The sequence below is a fragment of the Dermacentor variabilis genome, chromosome 7 (assembly GCF_050947875.1).
Source record: "Dermacentor variabilis isolate Ectoservices chromosome 7, ASM5094787v1, whole genome shotgun sequence".
In the NCBI taxonomy this organism is placed as follows: Eukaryota; Metazoa; Arthropoda; class Arachnida; order Ixodida; family Ixodidae; genus Dermacentor; species Dermacentor variabilis.
In genome coordinates, this window is record NC_134574.1 from 118,794,488 (window position 1) to 118,819,100 (window position 24,613).

Here is a 24,613-nt window from a genome sequence, read left to right on the forward strand (position 1 = left end):
TAACGGGGTCTTGTGGCTTAGGTAGAGCGACATGCTTGGTATGCGTAGTCGGAATTGGAGCAGCAGACGCGGTGCCTTCCATTGGAACCATGTTCCCATGCTGGGTGAGACGTCCGCTGCGGAGCTCCGTGGCCAAGACGCTTACGCAGCACGTCCCCCAAAACATCACGGTTATAAAACTATTTACACGATGTATTTCCGAGACACGTATTTGCAGCAACTGAGAACCCGAAGAGGCTATTGCACTTCGTCGTCTTTACCACCATCATCAATGTCCTCTTTTCCCACCGTGAAAATATCATCCTTCGAGGCCTGTCTGTCATGCTGGCTTTCCTGGACGACATCACAAGACCCAGATGGGTACAGTACGCCCTGAAGCTTCAGTGAGCCTTGGCAGTGCATGCAGCTATAGGTTGTATTGATTGCGTGGTGCCCCTGGAATTGTAAAATTCCGGCACGTGATGGCACAGCCTTCCTAAGAATGCCATAGCTAGCACTGTATAACAAGGAACCTTTTTTTCATATTGTTCAACCTGTACTCACAAACGCCTTAGCTAACACTGTATATCTAGGTGCCATTTGTTAATTAGTTTTGTTTATACATATTTATATACATAATTTTCTGCACTAATAACTCCTGTTTGATGAATTTACCCGTTTTGCTTGTAACCACTCCCCTCTATAATGCCGTAATGGCCCTGAGGGAATGATAAATAAATAAATAAAGTAAACAAATGGTTTCACGTATTTCGGATACTAAAGTTCCAGTAATAACAAAAGTAAACGTACTTGCTTGTTCATCCTGTACTTAGATAATATCCTGCCGGAACAGGAGAGCCATCCGCCAATTGGACAAGCTTGCACGTTTTGCCAACAATACTGCAGCATTTAGTATCCATAATTGACAGTCAGATTACGGCGCGTCAGCGATAGAAATGTGTGACGTGATTACGGTGAAGGTGATTTCCAAAGTTCTGACAGCTTGATCAAAGCTCTGTCAAGACTCGGGTTGACGGAACTCATCAGTAGCGCAAATCATAAGAACACTTGTTTATAGAAGCAATCATTTTTATTTCAGGTCAATTTTCTTCTTGCACTAAGCCTGAATTGAAGGATGACTGTTGACCGTATCGACATGATAGCATTGAGGCCTAGATATAGAACAGCACAGCAACCAACGAGCCTAGTAGGTTTTATGTATATTTAGTTTGTGCAAGTGTCATTGAAGAACAACTACGGCACTGCAGATGCAAAGGGCATTGAAGACCAATGACAGAAAATAATATACTAGGGCAGCAAAGCAAGAAATTTCCAAAGTGTAATTATGGAAAACAATAAGTCAGCATGAATATTAGAACGGTAGCAAGCACAAATGTTCTCTACAAAAACAGTAGCACAGAACAATGAGCACTACATATTGAAGTGATCTTGTAGTCTGCCCTAAGCCTATTAAAGAATATGTGGAAATCTTGAAGGTGCAGCGACTCGATAACTACAGCACCGAAATTTGCAAAGTAGTGATCAAAAACTTACGTTATATAACAAACGCCGCCTTACGCATAAACGTGACACGTTTTAATGTTTCCGTTGAACAGCGTCTAGTAAATATCTTAAAAGCGGTATACCGGTTCAGTCCGAATGCTATGAACGGAAAATATTCACCTATTCAAAAAATGCTTGTAACCTGTCTACAATAACGACGTCATAAACGAACATGAAGATAGTGCAGGCAATAATGGAACATCACCTTTAGGTACGTAAGGTTGCATGGCAGGCACAGCACACATATTAGAACATGAGATAAGATCACGCCTGAAGCTACAAACAGCAGGATTCAAAATTAACGTCTGAGAGTCGTATCAGAGGCTTGCCGTGTGGAATCCAGTGGGAGGGGCGCGCAAGTATAAAATGAACCACTGCTAAAGAGATGATGGGTTATCATGAACACTCACAGCCATAAACATAAATGTGCCACGAGTTTTAATGAATACATAGAAGCTTAATATATATTCTTAAACTGGATGGGTGCTGTATAGTGACACGCGAAGCAATTTCGTAAGCCAAGCGGATGCTTTAATTGTAAACTTACCTCATATGTGCTAAATTGCAGCTACACCATTCTTTTCTACTTCAACTACTAGAGATAACATAAATATGTGCAGCTATTTCCTCGCAAATAAACTGAATTTTTACCTGAAACACCGTTTTAAGTTAGCTTTCCATAAACATACCATTGGTAACCTCATTTTAGAATTTAAAACGATTGTTACGTATCTTCGAACAAGAAAATGAAAGCTTAGAATCAGTGTAATTTGTATGACCTCTTATTTTCACCACGTTGTGCAGCTATGTTGCTTCGAAACTGTATAGCCCAATTTTAATGAAATAGCGCCAATTAAGAGCAATGTATGCATTTATATCTATTCTCACATTACTTCAACGCAGAAAGGCTTCCCCTATATTGTAATACAAGCGGCGTAGGCAAGGTTGTTGCGTAGAAGTAATTTTATTGGTTTTCTTTATATCTCAAAGCAAGAAAATCTGTATCCCTAAAACACTAATATAGGAGCTGCATTTGAAGTATGCAGAATTTTTCAAAACCTTGCATAAGCTTATATTACCTCAATAACGTCAAATTCCACTATATTAGGTAGCAATTAGATGGACCGTTCTTTACAAAAATCGTGCCACAATATTTACACTTTGCCGCAGTTTTAAGTACCTCTTCCCAAATTGATCTACACTATACTTATCGCTAATTTACTTGACCAGCTTGATCTACAAATTGTCACAAATACTATTTACTCGGTGAATGAGCTATTCACAATTTGCACGTTCCTGTGCTTCGTTGTTTTGGCTCTGTATGCGCACCTGAATAACGCCAAAAAAGAACTAAAATGCAAAATTTTATTGTTGTAACACAACTAATATTTGGTAATTAAGATTCTTAGATGGGCTGGTTGGTTGCTGGCTAAATGGAACGTGTTTATAACGGCGCGTATTGAGGACAGGAAACAGAAAGAAAACACACAGGAAAGTCGCAGCAGTATTTAGTATTGGTGAACAGTTTACCGCACAGAAGGGCCATTCTTGAAGTTCCAGGTTGCTTTAAGTGCAATAAAGAACTAGCGTCACTAAATATTGTCCCGTGGCGGTGGCGTTCAAGAACACAGTAGCAATACTGTGAAAGACAAAACTAACTTTTATTGGGTGAACCTGTGCCCACGAAAACAGGCTACACGTATAGCACAACGATAGCGGCGAACATGGTCGGCGATCGTCGAAAATCTGATCAACGGGTCAAGCGCGTCGGCTTTTATACATCAAGCGTCCAATGTTCCAGACTAATCGTTGGGACCCGCGTTCCTTACACAAAGTTCTACACCCTTCGCGTCACGCGATGAAATCAGATAACTTAAGGTTCGGCGACTACAGACAGTGAATAGAAGCATCTATAACTTTCCAGAAAGTTTGGATACATGCAGGCGCGTCCCGCGCAGTGCGATAACATTTGTTAGGCGGCAAAACGTGGTCGCCCGATAAAGCTAAGTACACGTGTCATTATTTTTACCATGTAAATGCATGCCTGACAGTTAACAACAGAGTCTAGGACAATTTATTTCGAAAAACTGAAGATAGATTTCGTATCTCTATGGTAAGTGACGACCGCAAGTGTTTAGCCTCTGCCATCTAGCAGGCTCTGTATTAGGTCTGTTGCAAATAAAGCATTCATTCATTCATCCGCTCATTCATGACAAGCATTCTATGTCGGCAATAACCTAGGAGCTTCAAGAAACATTGGAAGGTACATTTCCTCTAACGCCTTCTGTAGATGCGTTGACTTGCCAATGACATTCGCCAGGGAAGTGTCTGCGCTTCACGAGTTGAGAAATACAGCGGTTTATTTCCACGAAAGATGGATCTTTACAGCTAGGTGACGATATCAAAAACATAAAGAATCACAAAAAGGCTACTGTCGCAATAAGATTACCCAGCGGTAGCAATAAATGCAGCGCTTGCTCGCAACATTCTCACTAAGCTACTTCAGAGCGTAGCGGGACAGCAAAGATATGGCTTTACGAAACCTGAGTTTTTCTGGTTTAGCTTTGGCCGTTATCAGTGTTACTGTAATTTTGAGTGGAACAATTGCCGACGACGAACCTCCACAGCCTGACCGAAGTGGCGGTAATACATTTCATACGGTGAGAATATTTTATGTTTTTACGGCTATCACTGTATATATATATATATATATATATATATATATATATACATTTAGGCAGGTAGACGCGACCGAAAGTTCTGTGGTGTGCGCCTACCATAAGCTACTCGTCAATCCCGCGCAAGCGCTGAAAAATGTTCGTTTCCTTTCTGTTCGAATTCGCCGAAAATTTACGATGTATCTACCGTGTTCATAGCTGCATGGGTAGTGGAGTTCAGCAACCACGATAGGGTGAGATGGTAGCGTAAGCATATTGTATATTTTTGTGCCTACCTGTATACATATGTATAAATATACATATATATATATATATATATATATATATATATATATATATATATATATATATATATATATATATATATATATATATATATATATATATATATATATATACACATTTACTTCCGTGAATGCATGTTTGGGGCGCGTTTGTGTGGAATTGTATATTACTACAAACTTTTACAGGACAGGTTCGCTTTTACAAATTATAGGCTATGACGTCAATGCATATATTATCAGAGCTAAAAACCCATATAGCCAATAATATATAGTAAATTATGGCTCCTTAGCTTGAAACATAAAGGAAATCTTTTCAGTGTTCAAAGGAACAAAAAGGAAGTATCTACATGTAATGAATTTATTGCTTCAAAAGCACTGCAACCAGAAGTTGGCTCGGTATAGGAAAACGAGGAACCAAGAACTAACGCAGATTCCATTCTCTGAGCCAACCCCACTATTTTTTCAGAACGTAGAAGTATTGGCGAGGAAAGGCACAGCGTTGGCCAGTTAGTGAGGTACAAAGTAGCGAAATATTAGAGGAGAAATGGAAATCAATTTTAAAGAACAGGTGAACAAAGGAGTACAGATAAAAAAGGATGAATTCACAGTAGTGCTGACCGAAAAATAGAAGCGTCTTAGATCGAATGATCAAGACAGCATCAAAGTAGTATATGCGATAGTAGCTTAAGTAATATCATAGACTGCATTCACATCTAGTAGTGGCGCTTAAACACAGTAACTAGGCTGTTCCTCTCTGGTAACAAAGGACACCGAGAATAAATTACATATTATGAAAGCACCTAACTTCAGACATCAAAGAAAATTTTATGCATGTTGAATGATAAAAAAACCTAAACAACCTCAATAAGGTTCATAATTAGAGCATCAGAAATTCTGAGTACAGTCTAAACAAATGTGGAATCGTGAGACCATTAAGAAGGGATGCACGTAGTCCAAATATGTTTGGTTCCAAACAGAGAGAGAGAAGGGAAGAAGGAAAGGCAGGGAGGTTGACCAGGCTGAGTCCAGTTTGCTACCCTACATGTGGGGAGGGAAATGGGGAGTGAGAGAGAGAGGGCGAGAGAACTTAGGTGTAGGGTGTCTATAGTCGGACACTCAAGTCTCTTGCCTTAAGGTAGTGAAAAAGTGCTCGAACTGCTTTCTGGGATAATGAACTGTGTGGTCACGCTCCCAAGATCTTCGCTTCCGCAAATGGCCTGTCATCCAGTCTATTCAAGGCACACTGGAGAGTATTTTATTTATTTATTTATTATTTATTGATACCGCGGTCCTGTTTCCAGGACCTTAGCAGGGTGCATACAAAGTGAAATTGAAAAAAAATCTAAGTACAAATTACAGCGATACATAACATAGGTCACTCGCGATGTACAAATGCAAGCAGTTACTGAACAACGCAGAGTAAATCACTCGCTACATAAACATAGGTACGACTCAAATGATGGCAGTGAGCATTGAGTTACAACGTCATCAGTAAGATTATTCCATTCAACAATAGTTCTGGGGAAGAAGGAAAACTTGAAGCAATTCAATTTAGTAATTAACGGTGTTATTGTCTGCGAGTGTCGATGACGTGTAGCATAACCAGTAGAGAAAGTGATAAAGCGTGATGCATCAATGTTGTAGTGCCCTTTTATGAGCTGAAATAAAAATTTTAAACGGCATGTTCGCTTCCTTTGTGTCACAGATCCACTTCTCTTCAGAAGCTCCGTAACTGAAGTGCGGCCATACGAATTATATGTGAATCGTACTGCCCTTTTTTGAACTTTTTCTATTTTCGTATTGTTTCTTTTAGTGAGGGGTCGCATATGACAATTGCGTATTCCAATATTGGTCGAATGATGGCATTGTAAGAAAGAAAACGCACAGGAGGCGTAGCGAATTTTAGAGAGTGTCTTAGGAAAAATAGTTTTCGAAGGCAGTTTGCCGTGACAATGTCAACATGTTTGTTCCACGAGAGAGTGTTAGTCATCCAGAGGACAAGGTATTTATATGCGGTTACCTCAGAAAGCATGATGTTTTCGGCATTGTAGTTGTACAATAAAGGCTTATTTTTAACGGTATTCTGATAAAGACAGTTTTATCGAAGTTAATTTCCATTGGCCAATCATTGCACCATGTTACTATGCTTTTAAAGGCTTCATTCAGTCTAATTAGATCGTCAACAGAGGAAACTTTTTCGTAGAGAACACAGTCATCAGCGTACAACCTAATACCCACAGAAATCTCTTTCACAATGTCATTTATGCAAAGTAAAAACAGAAGCGGACCAAGAACTGATCCTTGGGGGACGCCAGAATCAACGGACACCTTATTCGAACTGGCTGAATTTAGTGTTACAAACTGACGTCGGGTAGTCAAATAACTCTTTATCCAGGCGAGTAGTTTGTTATTTTGCAGAATGTAGCTTAGCTTATGCAACAATTTGTTTTGCGAGACTTTATCAAACGCCTTACGGAAATCCACGAAATATACGCCTGTTTGTTCACCCTCGTTTATGGCTGCTGCAATGTGATGAATGATTTCCACAAGCTGTGTATTAGCTGAAAATCCTCGCCTAAAGCCGTGCTGCATACAGGTAAGTAGCTTATGTTCTTCAATAAAAGCAGTTATATGTTTGTGACTAATATGCCCTAACATTTCACAAGCAGTTGAGGTTAGCGAAATTGGACGGTGATTCTGAATGAGTGTTTTGTCACAAGATTTGTGCAAAGGCACGATTCCGGCATCCTGCCAATCATCAGGTACTGCAGCTTCGTTTAAACACCTAGTGTGCAGAACATGTATTTTGCACTCCACTAAGCATAACGTGCCGGCATTTCCGGAAATGAAAGAGCGGATGAACCTGCCAGAAATGGACTCCAATACCGCAAGTTCAAAAGAACGTTTCTTTTTACAAAAGCCGACGCTTCAAACATGGCAAAAAAAATATGCCTATCAAGAAAAAGATCGCATCTGGAAATTGCCGCTTCACCAAGGTAACTTACTGCGTTACATTGACCCAGAAATGAGACGGAAAATTCCACGACCACTTCCTCGACACTTAGAGACGTTGTACCATCGTCTTCAACTGAACGTGGCATGCACGAACAATTATCTGTACCGCATAGGGCTTACCACTAACCCATACTGTGATAACTGTCGCAACTTAGAGACAATTGAGTTCATATTACAAGAATGCCCCGCGTACCGCGGCGAGAGACAATTTTTTGAGCAACAAATGGACATGATTTGCCACGAACCGTTAACGTTACTGAGCGTCTTAGGTCCAATGCCCGGCCTTTCAAAACAGCGACGGGTTTTGGATTTCTTCTTCAATTACGTCTCAGAAATTGGTCTAATCGGAAAGCTTTAAAAATTGCACCCTTCATAACAAAAGCATAAATTTACCCGCCATGTCACCCGTAAATATTAGTATCAGGTCCACTCCGACATTTCATATTTATTTTTCTCCTCTTTTTCTCCCACTCTCTCCTGGAATCATTTAATCCCGTTCCCCATCCCTATACAGAGTCGCATGCCAATGGTTATATACGCGCCGGCTAAATTCTCTGTTTTTTTCTAATAAAGAGCTCTCTCTCTCTCTCTCATACCCGGTACACTTGTTGAGCAGCCTACTAATGCAATCTGGTTGTTGTCCTAGTGGAACCGTTGTGACTTGTACTTGTTTCGACTCAGGATTACTAAAGTTTAAGATATGTTTTTGGTCCCTGTAGAGCTACACATCCAGTGGAACATACCTGGTTACCTAAGTTGGCGTCATAGACGTTTACTGAAGAGCGCCAGACACCTACTGGCTCACACCCAGTGATACAAGTTGGCATCAACGAAATTCAGTGGAAACCAGCACAGGCCGAGTGACACACAACCAGTACTCCAAGTCTTCGTAGAAGACTTTCTTCGAACAGTACAACGTATATAGACCCGCGTCTGTAGTCGCCCGTATCAAAGTGAAAGAGATTCGTCGAAAACTGGCACGTATGTTCACATTTGCACATATTAAGAGACCGAAACTTATCCTAAGGCTAGTTTAGAAATCTGTTACCTTAACACAACAGCGTGATACTCTACCCGTTCAACCCCTGATTATCCAGTGAGTCATGTAGGCGGGAAAGCAGTTCGATGCAAATGTACATAGTCCCATACATACATACATACGTACATACATACATACATACATACATACATACATACATACATACATACATACATACATACATACATACATACATACATGCATACTTACATACATACATACATACATACATACATACATACATACATACATACATACATACATACATACATACATACATGCATGCATACATACATGCCGACATACATGCATACATACATGCATACATACATGCATACATACATACATACATACATACATACATACATACATACATACATACGTACATACATACATACATACATACATACATACATACATACATACATACATACATACATACATACATACATACATACATACATACATACATACATACATACATACATACATACATACATACATACATACATACATACATACATACATACATACATACATAGAACCCGAAGTGTGCGGGTAGTACAATACCATTAAACGCATTAATGCTTTAATGGTTAGCGGAGTCTGCCGTGCTTTTTAATGCTAACGCATTAAAAAGCATGGCAGACTCCGCTAACGATATCTGTCGACAATAATTCCTTCAGCATTTATTCATAATAGCCACAATAGGTATTGCCACCGTCGAAAAGAATTATGTATGACTGAAGTAGTGCAGGAGGATTCGTGCTTCGGATTTTCTTTAGAACTCTCGGTGCCACCTAGCAGCTCCGCCGCGATGCAAGGTGCCTCTATGCATGTGAACAATGAGGAGCCCGTGATGCGGCGAACGGTCTCCTCTACGGACAGGCTGCGCTATCTAGTGGAGCTTCACAGAAGCCTCCACTTGGCGTCGAAGACGAGTGTTGCGCATCGCTGGCTGTAAATGCTCAGAGTTGTTCCCTCGCTTCCCGTACGCCCTGTGATTCATACTTGATTTACTGGATTATTTAAAAGCAACACGTACCGAGTACACTTGTTGCACAGCCTGCTAAAGCGTCAGGTTGTCATCTTTGAGGAAACATTGTGACGTGGACTCGGTTTCACCCAGCATTGAAGAAATTTAGTGGATATTGCCGTAATTTTAGAGCGCCACACACGTAGTTACGAAAGCTGGCGTCACAGACTTTTGAGAAAGAGCGCCCAACGCCTGCTGGTACATAACCAGTTACTCAAGGTGCCGATAAAGAAGTTCATTGAAGACTTGCACACCCAGTGGCAAATACTTAGTGCTCCAAGGCAGGTCCAAAGAGCTTCATTGAACGGTGGTACCGGAGCCATTCCGCATCTACAATGACTCATTTCGGTATGAAAGAAGTTCGGGGAGGAGTGAGACAAGTGTACACATTTTCAAATAGTAAGTCAGCCAATTTATATGACAGTTTGTCTCTAACACTAGTTCATTTGAACAACAGCAAGATGCTAGACTACCAAGATATTTGGCTCCTCCAACGATTGACTACCGAAATATACGTTACTAAACGCGGATGAATGATGAACAGATTTTTTCGACAATCGTCAGCACAGTTGTGTCGGTACAGTTGCTGGTCACGGATCTAGAAACAAGGAGCATGTCGCGTAAGACTTTTAGAGACTGAGTTTGGTGATGAGCATGTAAGGAAGCCGGAAGAGAGGCTATGCAACAGTCGCAACACAGTTCAGACGCAATGGTGTCATAGTAAGTGGAGGTGAAGGTATGAGCGAAGGTGGAAAGACAGGCAGTGTCATGAGGCCGACCAGAACGGGAGAAAGCATCAGCATCTTAGTGTTTGTGGCTGTAAAAGTAGAATGAATTCATGTGAAACTGCCAAAGGAAAGAATCTCAGCGGGCTGTTTGGTCCGATGTCATCTTCAGTTTCGACAGCCTACAATGTTCACAGTGCTCAGAACGACATATATGAGGAGGTGAGGTGAGAAGATGGCGCAAGTTGTTTAAGGTGAGTCGCATGCAAGGGACCACGAAAAGATATACGTAGCGACACCAAGTAACTGCGTCCGCGGTGATATGACAGACATGAAATAGCAGACAAAGCGTCCATTATCAGAATACAAACCCACAAAACTACGCAGATCCATGAGGGTGGTCGGTTTCTTTAATTCTCTGACGACACACATATTGGCCAAAACAGGTAGAATACCATATTGAAAAGCGTCGTAGCCGATAATTGTGGGTCGGCGTGCTGCAAAGTGCCATGTCTTCGAGTTGAGTTGTACGCCGGCAGTAGTCAAGTATGTTATGGAGTGTCGAATGCACTGAAACTGTTGTATGAAATCTATTGTTGTGCAGCGGTAAAATTCTGAAGTGACGCAGCATATACACAAGCTGAGTTTGTTGTTCAGGCGTGATGTTTTAGCTAATGGAAGGTCTGAAAGTTTCCTCAGACATGCCAGGGGGTGAAAGTATGGTGAGGGAGCTGACGACTACGTCTGTCGAGCAAGCGGCCGCGACAATTTGTAGCAAGCTGATGGGCTTGATGTTGCCAAGGCATCCATGGCGAGTTGTTGACAAGCAGTACTCTGGAACCAAGTAGTGATTGTCAGTGCGGCGCAAGGAAAAAAGAGACCTCATCGTGCGTAAAAATCAAGGATTACGTGACGCCGACCATAGCTTCCCTGAAAGCAGTGCACAAAAGCAGCACACCGGCACATAAGCACAGGGTATTGCTAGTGTTGTGATGCGCTGCCATCTTGCATGCAGCAGGACCAACACAATCTAGCACGGTGTGCGCAGAAAGTAGAAAACGTTAGCTCTGCTAGTGCGCAGTAAATACCCGCATTGTGGCGCCCCAAAAAGTCCCTGCCTAGATAAGACTCCTAAGAACCCTGAAGAAAGGACACTGAATTCGATGGCGTACAGGATGTCTTGAATCCGCCCTCGGTCTGATCTTATCAGTGAAGCCTGAATTCGATATGTCGCAGCCGTGCGCAAAGTTATGCAAAGATAGGTTCCGACATGCTTTTCCAAGGAAACTGGAAAGTGTAGCGCCCATAACTTAAACTGCAGCAAATGTATCCACATAGGTAGCTTTAACAACACCATCCATGAACTCACCTCTTAAATTGGTAGGACAAGGATGTTGCTCTGTGAAGTTGAATGGGTGCTCAGTTCTCACATCAGGAACGGCGGCCTTTTGTTTTCGTTATCTTGATACAGTGGACCATGACCCATAGGAGAGGGACAGAGAGCGACGATGTAGTAAATGACGGAAAGTTAATCTGGAAGGAACTCAACAGGTCAGCACATCGTAGTGTGCCTGCTGCACAGTGCTCGTTAGAAAACAGCAGGTAGTGGTCCCCGACTACGATTGGAAAGTTCGATTTGCGCTGCAATGCTATACGCAAGAGACTTTCAACGGTTGTGTAATGTGCACAAAGGATTTGCAGCGACAATACTGGACGAGGGCACAGTGGGAGCTGAAACTTGCCCTGTATCTGCGAAAGAGGGGCAGCTCTACTATCCAGGCCTGAGACTGTAAACTGCTAACGCTAATGTGGTCGAACGAACACGATGTGCTGTTGATGTGCCACCATCAAGGCTTCCGTGACCTGCTATTGGATAACGGCCCGGAGTTATGGCTGCAGGCTGCGAGTAGGCTATTTCACAAATCGAATAGGGGTAGTTAGCTCACATCTGAACTTGAAGAAAAGGGGTATCAGCGAAACACAAGTGACGCGCACACAAGGAAAAGGCGTTAAACACGGACGGTGTTTCACTGTTACCCCATTTTTTCAAGTTCATCATGCACCAACTGGCCCAAGAGCTTGCTCAAAACATCCTGGCACACGAATGCCTTGACCTCTGCAAATAGTGACTAGTGACCGTGGACAGACCCGGGAGTCGTACGTCTGCCGCTGATGCATGGTGAGGAAAATTTCGCTGTTTCCGCAGCTTATCGAAGCTCTGGCACAGATTGTTTAAATCAGCTACCGTGCTTGTCTTTATCGAGAAGACCGTCACGAACCAGTATTTGTGTATTCCTTTCAGAAGGTACTTTATTTTTAAGCTTTGGTCATTCCGACGTTCAAACACTTCCCCATGTCGTTCGTTCTTTCAAAACTTTGAAGGATGCTTGAGCTTCACCTTTAAATGTGGAATGCTATATCATTCGAAGATCGTTGACTGTTTCTCACACTTGGCGGCAACTGCATCCTATGTAACCATAATGTTTACCGTGAAACGCTGGCGTCGAACGCTACGCACGAAGGTGGGCTTTCTGGGAGAAACGCGGCCGTTTACGTGGGCCACGATGCGGCGAAAGCCGGTGCCATCTGGAGATATTGCATGGAATCAGGCGCCCCCTCCATGGCCTCAAAGATATTCATGCGCCGGAGCATGCAAATGGCGGACGTGGTGGCTGGTGTATGTATCGTAAAACGGTAGGAAAGAGGGTTGCGTTATCGTGTAACGGAACTATGTTTTCTCGTATATTCAAATTACAATCCGAAGCTATCACATCAGTTGGTAGTGTCTAGGTCATACTTTTCGATTTTCGTGGTCTTCTAGCTTGAGAAATTTAGTTAGTTCAGTAAGCTTATTGCGCCACATGGAAGGCTTGTGTATGCGTGGTTCGAAATTATTATCTGGACACCGGACGCCAACACAGGATATTCTGCGACACGGGGCCTATAACATTATTGCTTGTAAACATTTCGTCTGGATGTTGTGCACGCCTATTTAGGCGTTTTTCAACCCGGAGCTTACGAAAGGTGGCGAGAGCCGACCTATACGCAAAACAAGTTTTAAAGCGGACACCCTTTGAACGGGGGCTTTGTACTTCTCTACAACAGCTTCGCCGTTTCACAAAGGGAAAGTTTCGGATGCTCGTAGCGCACTGTCGTCTGGCATGCTTGACAGTAGCGCGTGGGCTTATAACTACAGGGCGCCCAGTCTGCGAACGCCCAACATCTCCATCATAGCATCATCATCCTCCTCATCATCATCAGCCTGCTTACGCCCACTGCAGGGCAAAGGCCTCTCCCATACTTCTCCAACAACCCCGGTCATATACTAATTGTGGTCATGCCATGCCTGCAAACTTCTTAATCTCATCCGCCCACCTAACTTCCTGCCGCCCCCTGCTACGCTTCCCTTCCCTTGGGATCCACTCCGTAACCCTTAATGACCATCGGTTATCTTCCCTCCTCATTACATGTCCTGCCCATGCCCATTTCTTTTTCTTGATTTCATCATAGCATAGAAGAGGATTATTGGTAAAAGGCATTCACTGGTGCATTGGGCTACGAATTAGTTGCACTTGCTTCATCTTCAAGCAGCTACACTTCGTGAACCAGTGGCAATTCCACGAATACACGTCCTAACCTTTACAATATATGTGTATGTGTTTGCATATGCATGGGTACATGTGGCACTATCTTATCGTAAACTACACGGGTCCAAATAAAAATGTTCTATCAAACACGCTTAACTGACATCGAAATAGACATTCATGAGTCGATGCGCCATATTTTACGCCATATTTTACGCTATATTTTACGCCATATGTGCAAGCTTTATGACAGCCTACCACCGAGAACGTCACACAGCACTAAAGAAAAAGTTCATAGGAATGAATATAATGCTAATGCAACCTCGAAGACTGAATTCTTTGTCAACTTCTTCCCACCAGTGCTATCATAGAGATCGTCTGCTTAGCCACACTCAAATACTGTCGTGCGTGTCACAATAGCCAGCACTTGCCTGTTTCCTTCTTGGTATTTAAAAGAGCGATATATGGGTAAAATTCTTTCTAAAATACATGTTTGTGACGAATGCGTGTTGTGTGCGCAAATAGGTAATGCTAATGACGTAACAGTTTTGCAAGAAGACCTCATGTGATTTCTTTCCCCAAATGATAAGCGCTACGCGACAAAACAAGGAGAATGGCGAAATAGAATCTGACAAAACAGGTGAACTCAGCGGTCTCGCCCGAACTCTCGGCTCCTTGAGCAGTCTGAGTGATGCGACAAGAAGGGCACTCAAAGAGAAATTTTATAATAGTTACTAGAACCGGCAACACACTTGTGCCCTCACGTAGTCAGGAAGGTCGCCTTACATTACCAAACAGCCCGCACCTACTCTCCCAAGCCAGACATCCACTGGCCTTTGCGGTGAAATTTAAACAGGAAACTATGCCAAGGAGGGTGCAGGCCTTAAATTAAGGAGTTTATCTCTCACTCAAGAGAAAAATAGATATAACATAGTGATAAAAGTAGGTTTATGTATATCCAAGGAGTACCTCCCAGATAAGATTGTATGCCAAAGTGTGCCAAAAATATCTACAAGCGGAAATTAAATGTGCTTTTTCCAGAAAAGCATTGTCAATTTAGCAGACATTTCTGGAAATTCCGGGCATTTAAGGTAGTTTTCCTGTCTGCAGTTGGCAAAAGCCCTACATATTGAAGGCAAATTTTCGTACGTTCAGCAGGCAACGTTGTGAAGAATTGGGTGCTAAAAACCTGCATTATTTTTCTTGCGCAACCATGCCTCGTGAGCTCAAGAAAACTGAAAGCATGTCACGTGACACAAGTTTTTTTTAAAAGCAAAATTACCTTGAAATATAACTCTGAACACGGCAATGAAAAAACATCATTTTGTTAGAGTAACGCCCATGATAGTCAGGTAAGGCTTCTGGAACACACGACCGTTCCTGGCACTCAGGAAATGAGGCTGCCCACAATTACGGCCGCGGTTTTTTTTACCCGGGCCTATAGAGGCCTCGACCTGGGTTTAACGAGGTCAGCATACAGAAATTACTGTACTTCACGACCAAATTACTATGCACTACCACGAAGTTATGCAGAAATACACCCCAGCACATAAGTAAGCCGGTAAACTGCAACAACTAATTTACAGACAGTTGCAGGCTTGGTCAGTTACCAAACCTCACAAGGACCCAATGATATATCCGCGCTGCTTCTCCACTCAATTCAGAAGCTGCGACGCCCATAAGGTGGACCTGACACATGTACTGAGCAACTGCCCGGGGCTAAAGCCTAGGATGGATCTCCTACTTAATAACACTTTGGACTGGGAGGTAGCGATGTCCACCTCGGGAACTGCAGTCCAGCTGCGGACCTTCAACTGGGCTTTGGAGACGGGCGGAAGTCGAGGGCTTTGGGCCACCTAAAACCACCTGGCAGAAGAAATCACCCAGTTTACTCAAAAGTCTTCAAGATCTGACAAAAACAATGTTTTCCTCCACCTCCTCCTCCTCCTGGGACACACGCTGTGGAATGATATTAACGCAAACACTATATATCTCAGTCTTTCTTCTTTTGTGGCTGATTATATTGCAGAAATACTGATTTTAGATTAGTGATATTATACCAGGGCCTCATATTTTACGAGGGAAGTGTGAATATTGTAAATTTCTGTTTTACGAACGGAATACATCTTCATTCCGTTAGTTGATAGGGCGTTTGAATCGAATGTTCTAAAGCACTGAATATTGATTGAATATGCGTTGAATAAACAGCGTCGACTTGCAAACACTCGCAGAAATAAAAGCTAAAGTAGCAAAGTGTGTATTATTCTTGCTTGAATTATTCAACTACACGAATCTCACGTACAGCCGAAGCATATGTGTAGTCTTGGGTACCGTAATGACCTCCCATCCATCAAGACACCAATTACCGCAGGCAATTATTCGATTATTGTTCTTATTCGGTTAAGGACTCCGTTTATTTAGCGCATTCTATCGCTGCGCTCTCTGTGTGACCAACGAAAATCATGAAATCCAAGTACCATATATTCACACGCAGGACAAGCTCGCGTATCTTTATGCTTTAAAGAGTGCGACTTTGATATTAAATACGAACGTTGCAGAAGTTTCACACCAATATCACTTTGAGCACCAACGTCTCTGTGAATTATTATTCACGTTTTGCTTTGGTTCAGTAAGGCCATATTTGGCTGCGGCAATGAAATCAAATATAACTTACTATAAAGGAACCGACCGACACGTTACCTTCTAAAGTTTCTTAACAAATTTATTTACCTAATATTGCACACGCCAGAAACGTGACTTCCCTAACGATGTGTTTTAGTAAGTGGTAATTGATATTACCGGCATTTAGATAACGACTGCTCTCAGCTATAAATTCGGTATGCTGCAAGGAGCGCGCGCAATACGCCGTACTTTAACACATTTTTTAAGAATTTTCTTGTGGTGTGAATTACATGAGTTCATCATTTGGTTATCTACACCATTTTTTTCTTGCAGTTTTGGAGCGGCACCCAGAAATTGTGGGTTTATTATTCTAATCAGACTGGTGCCCCAAAGTGTCAAAATGACGTCAAGGTCAACATAACAAATAATACTATATTCCTCATTGAGTCCTATGTAAACGGATCTGAAAAGTAAGTTTCAATGCTTAATAGTAATCTTGGGTGATATTAAAAGTGGTTCGTCTTTCAGGCACAGTGAAGGCAATGAATGGTGGTTCGACAGGGGCGGCGCAGGGTCGTCCTCAAATTCAATGGAAATGATGAATTTCAGTAAGTGACGGTATTTTCATCTTTCTTTATGAAACCCAACTGAGCATTGCAGTAGCGCTAATAGTATACTAGACGGTACAGTGCAACTGCGAGACGTCTACTTACAGCCGTAGAGCTTCTTTTGGCAAGTCCGTCAAGCGAAGCTTTCTTTTTCTTGCCTGCTTCGTTTCACGAAGTTGGTATCTGTTGCAGGTTCGGTCTGTTTAACTGCGAATAATTTACAGATAAATACACAAATGTTATTTTCCGCCGAATGTTATAACCAGCAAATTGGGTTACACAACCTATTAATGGTAACTGACAAAGTAGACGCAGAAACTGCAACACTGTAAGACGTAATAAAAATAAATGCTCACGAAAATGCAGAATATATGTGTATGGTAAGGTTATAACTGTCAGTCTAACACACCAATCTCTTTATGCAATTGTAACGGCTTCTGTATCTACCAAGTACAGGCAGTCGGGAAAGGGCGTGGTGAGGTGACACAATACGATTGGAAATGCCGTCGTGACCGTTCGAGCTGACGCATCTGATGACGCTACTGTTCTTTGTGCACTGGCGGGAAAATGCATAAAGCGCTAAGACCTCAGCGTGCGCGTGTTTCATGCATTCGTGGTAGGCTGCCAGGCCGGTTTAATTGTTGAGCATTTCCATCTGTCATCGCTCGCGTCTGGAATGGATAAACAGCTGATATGCTGATTTGACGGGTCCTGATTAACACGGGCTTTAGGGCGCATAGACGACACTGTAGAGCTAGATCGAGAACGGCGACATAGCGAGGTGGGTAATTTACATTCAAGGTGTAGCTCTTTATTTCATGCCGTAATACATACCTGTAAACAAAACACATTTTACAAAAAGAAGTGCTAGTGCGTCTTTCTTGGCATCGATGGCCCAGCGGAAACAAAGACCCGATGCCTGTCACAAGATGGAGCGGTGGCCTAGTGGGGGTCAAGGTGAATGGAAGGATCTTGTACTTACTGGAATAGTGCATTACAGACCGTAGACAGAGCTGCTGAGTGGTCTCTGCGAAGATCGAACACGTGACCGCGCCTCCATTGGGCGCCTTCGGGATTTATCTTCCCAACAAAGGGCGAGGTGGTGTGCAAATGCACAAAAAAATTTTCTTCCTTTCTGGGTGAAAGATTATCCTCCCTTTATAGAGTGCTCTCAAAAGAATGCGGAATAGGAACTGTAGTCCTGCTAATAACTTTTACAGAGCCTTATTTTTTTCCTAGTCGGCGCAATGTGCGTCTTCCAATAGAAGAATATCCAACTATGCGTACTACTATTTTTCATTTTTTATAAGAGCACATGGCTCGAAACATTGCGATTGTATGCTTGAAATATTAGAAAATCATAATTTTCACTGTCATCATATATGTCTTTGTTCTTTTCACTGCTTCTCGCTGCCATCACTTTTCTTATAGCGTTCGCATTCTTTGGGTATTTCGCGCTCCTTCACGAGGCTATGTTCTATATTTGTTTGCACACTCGACAAACAGTATTTTGGCAGAGATTTACCTACCCATTCTTAAACATATCGTTTACAGCCCTATCCCCACGTAGAGAAGCAACGCGGTTTCTTCCTCGTGAAAGTATCACGTCTTTTTCAACAGGAATTATATGGGCGGTGCAATATATCTGTCGGCGATTCCATGAGTTTGCGTGTAAAGTCCAAGTGCGTTAAGATCATATCCCGTGCCATTGGCTCTGCGCGGGAAAGGAGGTGTTCGAGAGTAAGTCCAGATTGATAGTGGCTTGATGGTGGGCGCCCCATGTATATATATAGGAGGTCACGTGATAAACCGTGCTCAAGCCGGGAAGCCGGGCGAAGGGAGACGCTGGTTAAGCCCGCTTCTCCTCCCCTAGCCTTTGCTGTAGCTCGTTCTTACGCCGCCCTCGCCCTGTCTTGGAGATAATCTCCGATGGGTGCAAAAGTGGGGCGCGCCAAGTTAGCACAATTTCAAATTTTGGAGACACGTTGAATGAAGAGGCAGCGGAAGCATGCGGTCTCCTCTCTTCGCGTCCGTCACTCTAACGCTGTGACTGCGAGTTTTCGCTGTCTTTGGGTGAGATCTGTTCACGTTTACAAGCGAGCGCGTGACCACGTGCTTGCCAGTTTAATTAGTAAGCGAATGTTTACTGCAGTATATGCATCCGGCGAAACTACGAACCTTGCTTCGTGTAGTTGTCTAATACATTGCTGTGGCTATCAAAGCTTCGCCTTTCGGGCGAAACTACTACATTGTTGTTTTTATATTTCTAAAGGGGCTCAAAAGCAGTGTTGCGTAGGCTAGTGCTTCTCTCTCTCCTAGTGGAAAGGCACAGCTCTTGCCTTGTCAATTTGGTGTTGCGCTGCTGCGTTCGAGGTCGAGGATCCAATCACAACCGCGGCGGCCGTATTCCAATGGGGGCAGAATGCAAAAACGTTCGTATACCGAGAATTTTGTGCACGGTAAGTAATCCGAGCTGTTAAAAATGAATCTGAATTTCCCCATTACCGCGTGCTTCATTATAATATCGTTGTTTTGGAATTTACATCTTCAAAACCTAATTTTATGTCGCGGAACAACATTTACAATCGACACTGTTGAGTGCGCCTACTGAACTGAGCTCATCTCGTTGCTGGGCTCAGTTGAGCAGCCAATACGTTGTTTTTAAGATTTACTTATAGTCAGAATCTAGTGTGACAAGTCCAGGTCTTCCTTACTAGAAAAAACCAGCTATGCGATTTCAACAGACATAGTCAACGAAAATCAACATTTAGATTTAGAGGTCATTGCAAAGCATGAGAAGAACGAAAGAGTCAGACACTGCATTAAAACCAGACGGACAACCAGACATTAAAACCAGATACATACATATATATATATATATATATATATATATATAAGAGAGAGAGAGAGAGAGAGAGATGGAGGCAGACAGGCTGCAGACAGAAAGAGACAGAGAGGGAGGCAGACAGGCTGCAATTTTGCCAGAAAAGCGAAGTGGTATTTCTGACAGCGAAGTTTAAGACAATTACATGAAGGAAGGTTACACGATTCATAGACGCGAGTCTGTTCGTAGTGCGAGGGGATTCGAGCTATGACGTCTATGACGGCTACTCATATAAGACGGTCATTTCAGTGAATAATTCTGTGCGGACAAAGGAAGTTCCTGCAGATGCAACTGGTAATAAAACTAACGTTACACACACGCACATACCTATATATATATATATATATATACATATATATATACCCGCCGTGGTTGCTCAGTGGCTATGGTGTTAGTCTGCTGAGCACGAGATCCCGGTATCGAATCCCGGCCACGGCGACCGCATTTCGATGGGGGCGAAATGCGAAAACACCCGTGTGCTTAGCTTTAGGTGCACGTTTAGGTCCGGATTCCTCCACTACGGCGCGCCTCATAATCAGAACGTGGTTTTGGCACGTAAAACCCCCAGTAAAACCCCAGTAACCCCCAGTAATATATATATATATATATATAACTGTTGTAGCTAAAGTATGGGACCGTATGATGTCGAATTCACGTGCACTGCAGTGGGTCGCAAAGCCTTTATGGTGCGGGGCGGGGGGGGGAGGCAGGCCAGCTTACCCAACGCATATGGATATACATATATATACACATATATACATATATATATATATGTATATATATATATATATATATATATATATATATATATATATATATATATATATATATATATATATATATATATATATATATATATAGGTGTGTGTGTGTGCGTTCGGAAAGCTGGTCTCCTCCCCTCCCGGCACCATAAAGGCTATCCGACACACTGGAGTGCTCTTGAATTCGACATGCGTGCCCGTATATTAGTTACCACAGTTTGTCATGACAACATGTTGCTGGGCTACTTCTTGCTGAGAAATTTTCATAGGTATCATTTGATTTCTTAGCGCGCAGCGCGACCATGTTTCTATCATTTACTTCTCATAAAAGACGTATTTAATTAAAAGGTTTGGTTATATGACCTGCAAAGTGTAATTGCGAGATCTAGATATCCCACATGCAGGAAAGAAGCCATTGTATCTAAACGTCTGCAACACTGATAGTTACTTCGCCGCCCAATGTCAGGAAGGCTTCTGAAGTATCTGAAGAAAATAAAATTTCATAAAGCAAGCGAAATTGTGCTGCTTATGCAAACACTTTCAGCAAATAAGGATAACTGAAACCGGACACCATCTATACGTCAAAGCTATGCACTTCACTCTTGTTTATGTGATACCTTTATATCGCATATAATAATGATTGCTTTTCGTGGAAAGGGTTAGTTTATTAATGAGCAAAATCTGTTTTCTACGTACGCAGGTCGAACTGACTTGGTAACAAGATCGTTACTGTTCACTGGTTCCGGTAATAACTGCGGCGTCGTTAAGGAGGAAACATGGATTCCTGACAGTGAGTATTTCTGAAGACATCTACTTTACCACACAGGGCATCTACGTTGAGTTATCCTTACGAAAACGGCTAAGGTTTACTGGAGAATATGAGGAACGGACAGTGTAGCGACGCACAAAGGACAAGTTTAGAGCGACACCCAAATCAGAGTGCATCTGTACACACTAAATCTAAGTAATTACGAGCAAAGTTTTAAAAAAATGCTATTGTGGAAGGCTACCGCAATTCAACCTGCACCATTACTCTAAGGTCTTGTCCCACATGTGCACACGAAGAAAGGTGCATACACATCTTACCTAATAAGTGTGGAAACATGTGGGCGATTCTGGCGGGGTACCGAAAAACACTCCGAATTTAGGCGAAACAGTACGGCAGCCGTAACGCGAAGTAGCCGCTGCTCTTTAATATTATTACGAAAGAAGTTGCGTTGCCTAAACGTGTTTTTTTTTGAAATACCGTACTGCTGAGGTAAAACTGTGATAATTTTTAAATTACAATAAATGACTCTCTTATATGCAGACAAGATTTTTGTAAACGTTAGCTTGGTTCCTTCGAAATATTGTAAAGAGCGCCTGTTGGAGCAGGTTTGCTTTCAGGATTCTTATGTTGGTGACAAAATTTGTGACTTCTTAGTGCTCTTCTGGCCTGTTTCTGTTTTAGCGCTCAAAATGATTTCTGTCTCTTTCAAAATGATTCCTTCCGCCATTTGCCAGAACAACAAATATAGCCGGTGACAAAGAAATACCTATAAAAAGTTTCCACCTTGAAGAACTCAGTGCACCTGCTTTTCACCTCTGCGGGAGAGCTGGACTATCTGGAGTTCCCTCACAGCTTAATGACTGTGGTCGGCTAATGCAAATGATTCACTTATTGTAAAATAAATCATAGTTGTTTCAAGCTAAAATAATGTTTTGGCTGAGTACTGACATCAGTGTATGAAATATTACGTGCGTAGATGGTCAGGTTTAATCCTGAAACTAGGGACACAATGACCGATTTGTATGGTTAATATTTTCACCAGAGACAACAAAATCAGATAAAGAAAAATTGTATAGGCGGATGGTTGGACTTATCTCAATATTTGTGAGGGTCGCTGCACCTAACCTTTTCTTTCTATCGAAGCTTCCTTGCAGAGTGTCAGGCAAATGAGCAAAGCTAATTGGCTGGCGGATTTGATAAACCGATTGTTTGAAAGACCCCGTTGCGCAGCAAGCACGCCGTGCTCGGGATTGATCGTGAGCAAAACGTTTATACCACTCTACCATGCACATCATTTCGTTTCTACCAATCACAGAGAGGCGCATGCCACTTGCCCTCTACCAAGCACAGCTGGTGCGCCACTTTTCTTTCATCTGTAGCAGAGGCGGCGACCAGGGGTTGGGGGGGGCGGAGAACGGTACTCGGTACAGGAACAGAGCGCAAAGCTACAGTAGCGTGCGTCGTTGTGAATGAACGCAAATATTGCGAGTGTGCTAGAGATAAAAAGAACCGCAAAGCTCGCCGTCGTGCACAGCGATCGCCGCAAACGTTTGTCGGTAAAGCAAGTTTGCCTTCAATGCTATCACGTTCTCCTCTTGGAGGGGAAGCTTGAGCGTCTCCAGTGTTTTTCGTGCGTGTCCTCTGCCTGGCCACCAAACATTGCGCCGTGCTTTCTTTGGTAAAGCATCCGTGCAGAAACCAGCACCAGTTCAACGCCTAATGCAATCCCGGTGCTTTCTCTTCAATGTACCGGTTCGGATGCCGAATGGCGCCGTTATCGACTCTATCGAAGAAGGCCTAGGTGCCGGAGGATTTCAGGGGGAACTTCCTCGCGCGACGCTTTCAGAAGTTGTTATAAGAGGCAGATGGGCCACATCAGACTTGCGGCAATTTGTCACGTCCTAGTGACGGTAAAAAACACAGTAGAAAAAACTGTGAATCTCAAAACTTCTTCCATGCTGAGGGAACGAGACCGCAGAAAGGCAGATGGCGCTCAAAGCACACGGTAGTGGCAGGCACGACTGTGCCTGCCGCTGCCGTTCACCCTTATCTAGTGACCTACCGTACCTTCATCTTCCGCTACCGTTCACTATCACCAGAAGACAGAAAGTAGGCGTACCCAGCGACAACGTATAGCAGTGAGCAATCGCAGTAGTAACATCAAAGTTATTTTGAAGAAACAACTACTCGTGATGTGTTAATCAGAATGTCAATTCTCAGCATGCAACAAGTAGCTCTCACTCTATTCTTTAATGGCAAAGAGAGAGAGAGAGAGAAAATAATGCAGAGAAAGGCAGCGAGGTTAACCAGAGGTAGTTCCGGCTGGCTACCCTGCGCAGGGGGAAGGGTTAAGAGGGATAAAAAGAGAAACAGAGTAGAAGGGGGAGATAGAAAGAAAGGGAGACAGGCACGAACAAAGCGCGTAGACTACAGAGCGGTAGGGGGCGGCATTCTTAGAGTCTGTCGTGAAGCCCCGTAGACCGCAAGAACCTTACTAGCGCGAGTAAGGCCTTCAACGCGGATGTTCTTTCGGAGCATTGGCCTAAAGCTTTAAGGTCTGAAAGTGGACGATTGTCCAACTGGTCCAGTACTCTGCACATCACTTGTCTCTCAGCACTGTATCGCGGGCAGACACAGATAATGTGTGCGAGCGTCTCGTCGGTGTTACATGTGTCGCACGTGGGGCTGTTGGCCATTCCTATGAGGAAAGCATAGGTGTTTGTAAAGGCAACGCCTAGCCACAGACGGTAGAGCATGGTCTGTTCACGTCGTAGAAATCCAGGCGGGAAGTGCATCCGTATGTCCGGAGACAATGAACGCAACCGACACATCGTGAAAACATTTGAGTCCCACAGGGGCAAAGTACACTCACGGGACATCAATCGCAGCTCAGCCGCAGCGTCTGTTCGCGAAAGCGGAATGGAGACTCGTTGACCACTTTCATGTGCAGATCGGGCGGCTTCGTCGGCGTGGTCATTCCCGCTGATGTTACAATGTCCTGGAAGCCACTGAAAGATTATGTCGTGTCCCTTGTCATAGCTTTGATGATATATGTGCCGAATTTCT

The 24,613-nt window shown here is 43.0% G+C and overlaps 1 protein-coding gene across 1 annotated transcript in view; it reads left to right on the forward strand.

Moving 5' to 3' along the window:
* Nucleotides 1-24,613, forward strand: part of LOC142587069 (uncharacterized) — a 474,295-nt gene that overhangs the window by 432,286 nt on the left and 17,396 nt on the right. The window contains exons 2-4 of the mRNA XM_075697958.1: nt 16,859-16,995; nt 17,054-17,133; nt 21,479-21,568. Coding sequence (XP_075554073.1) covers nt 17,115-17,133; nt 21,479-21,568 — 109 coding nt within the window. The 5' untranslated portion in view covers nt 16,859-16,995; nt 17,054-17,114. The remainder of the gene's footprint in view (nt 1-16,858; nt 16,996-17,053; nt 17,134-21,478; nt 21,569-24,613) is intronic.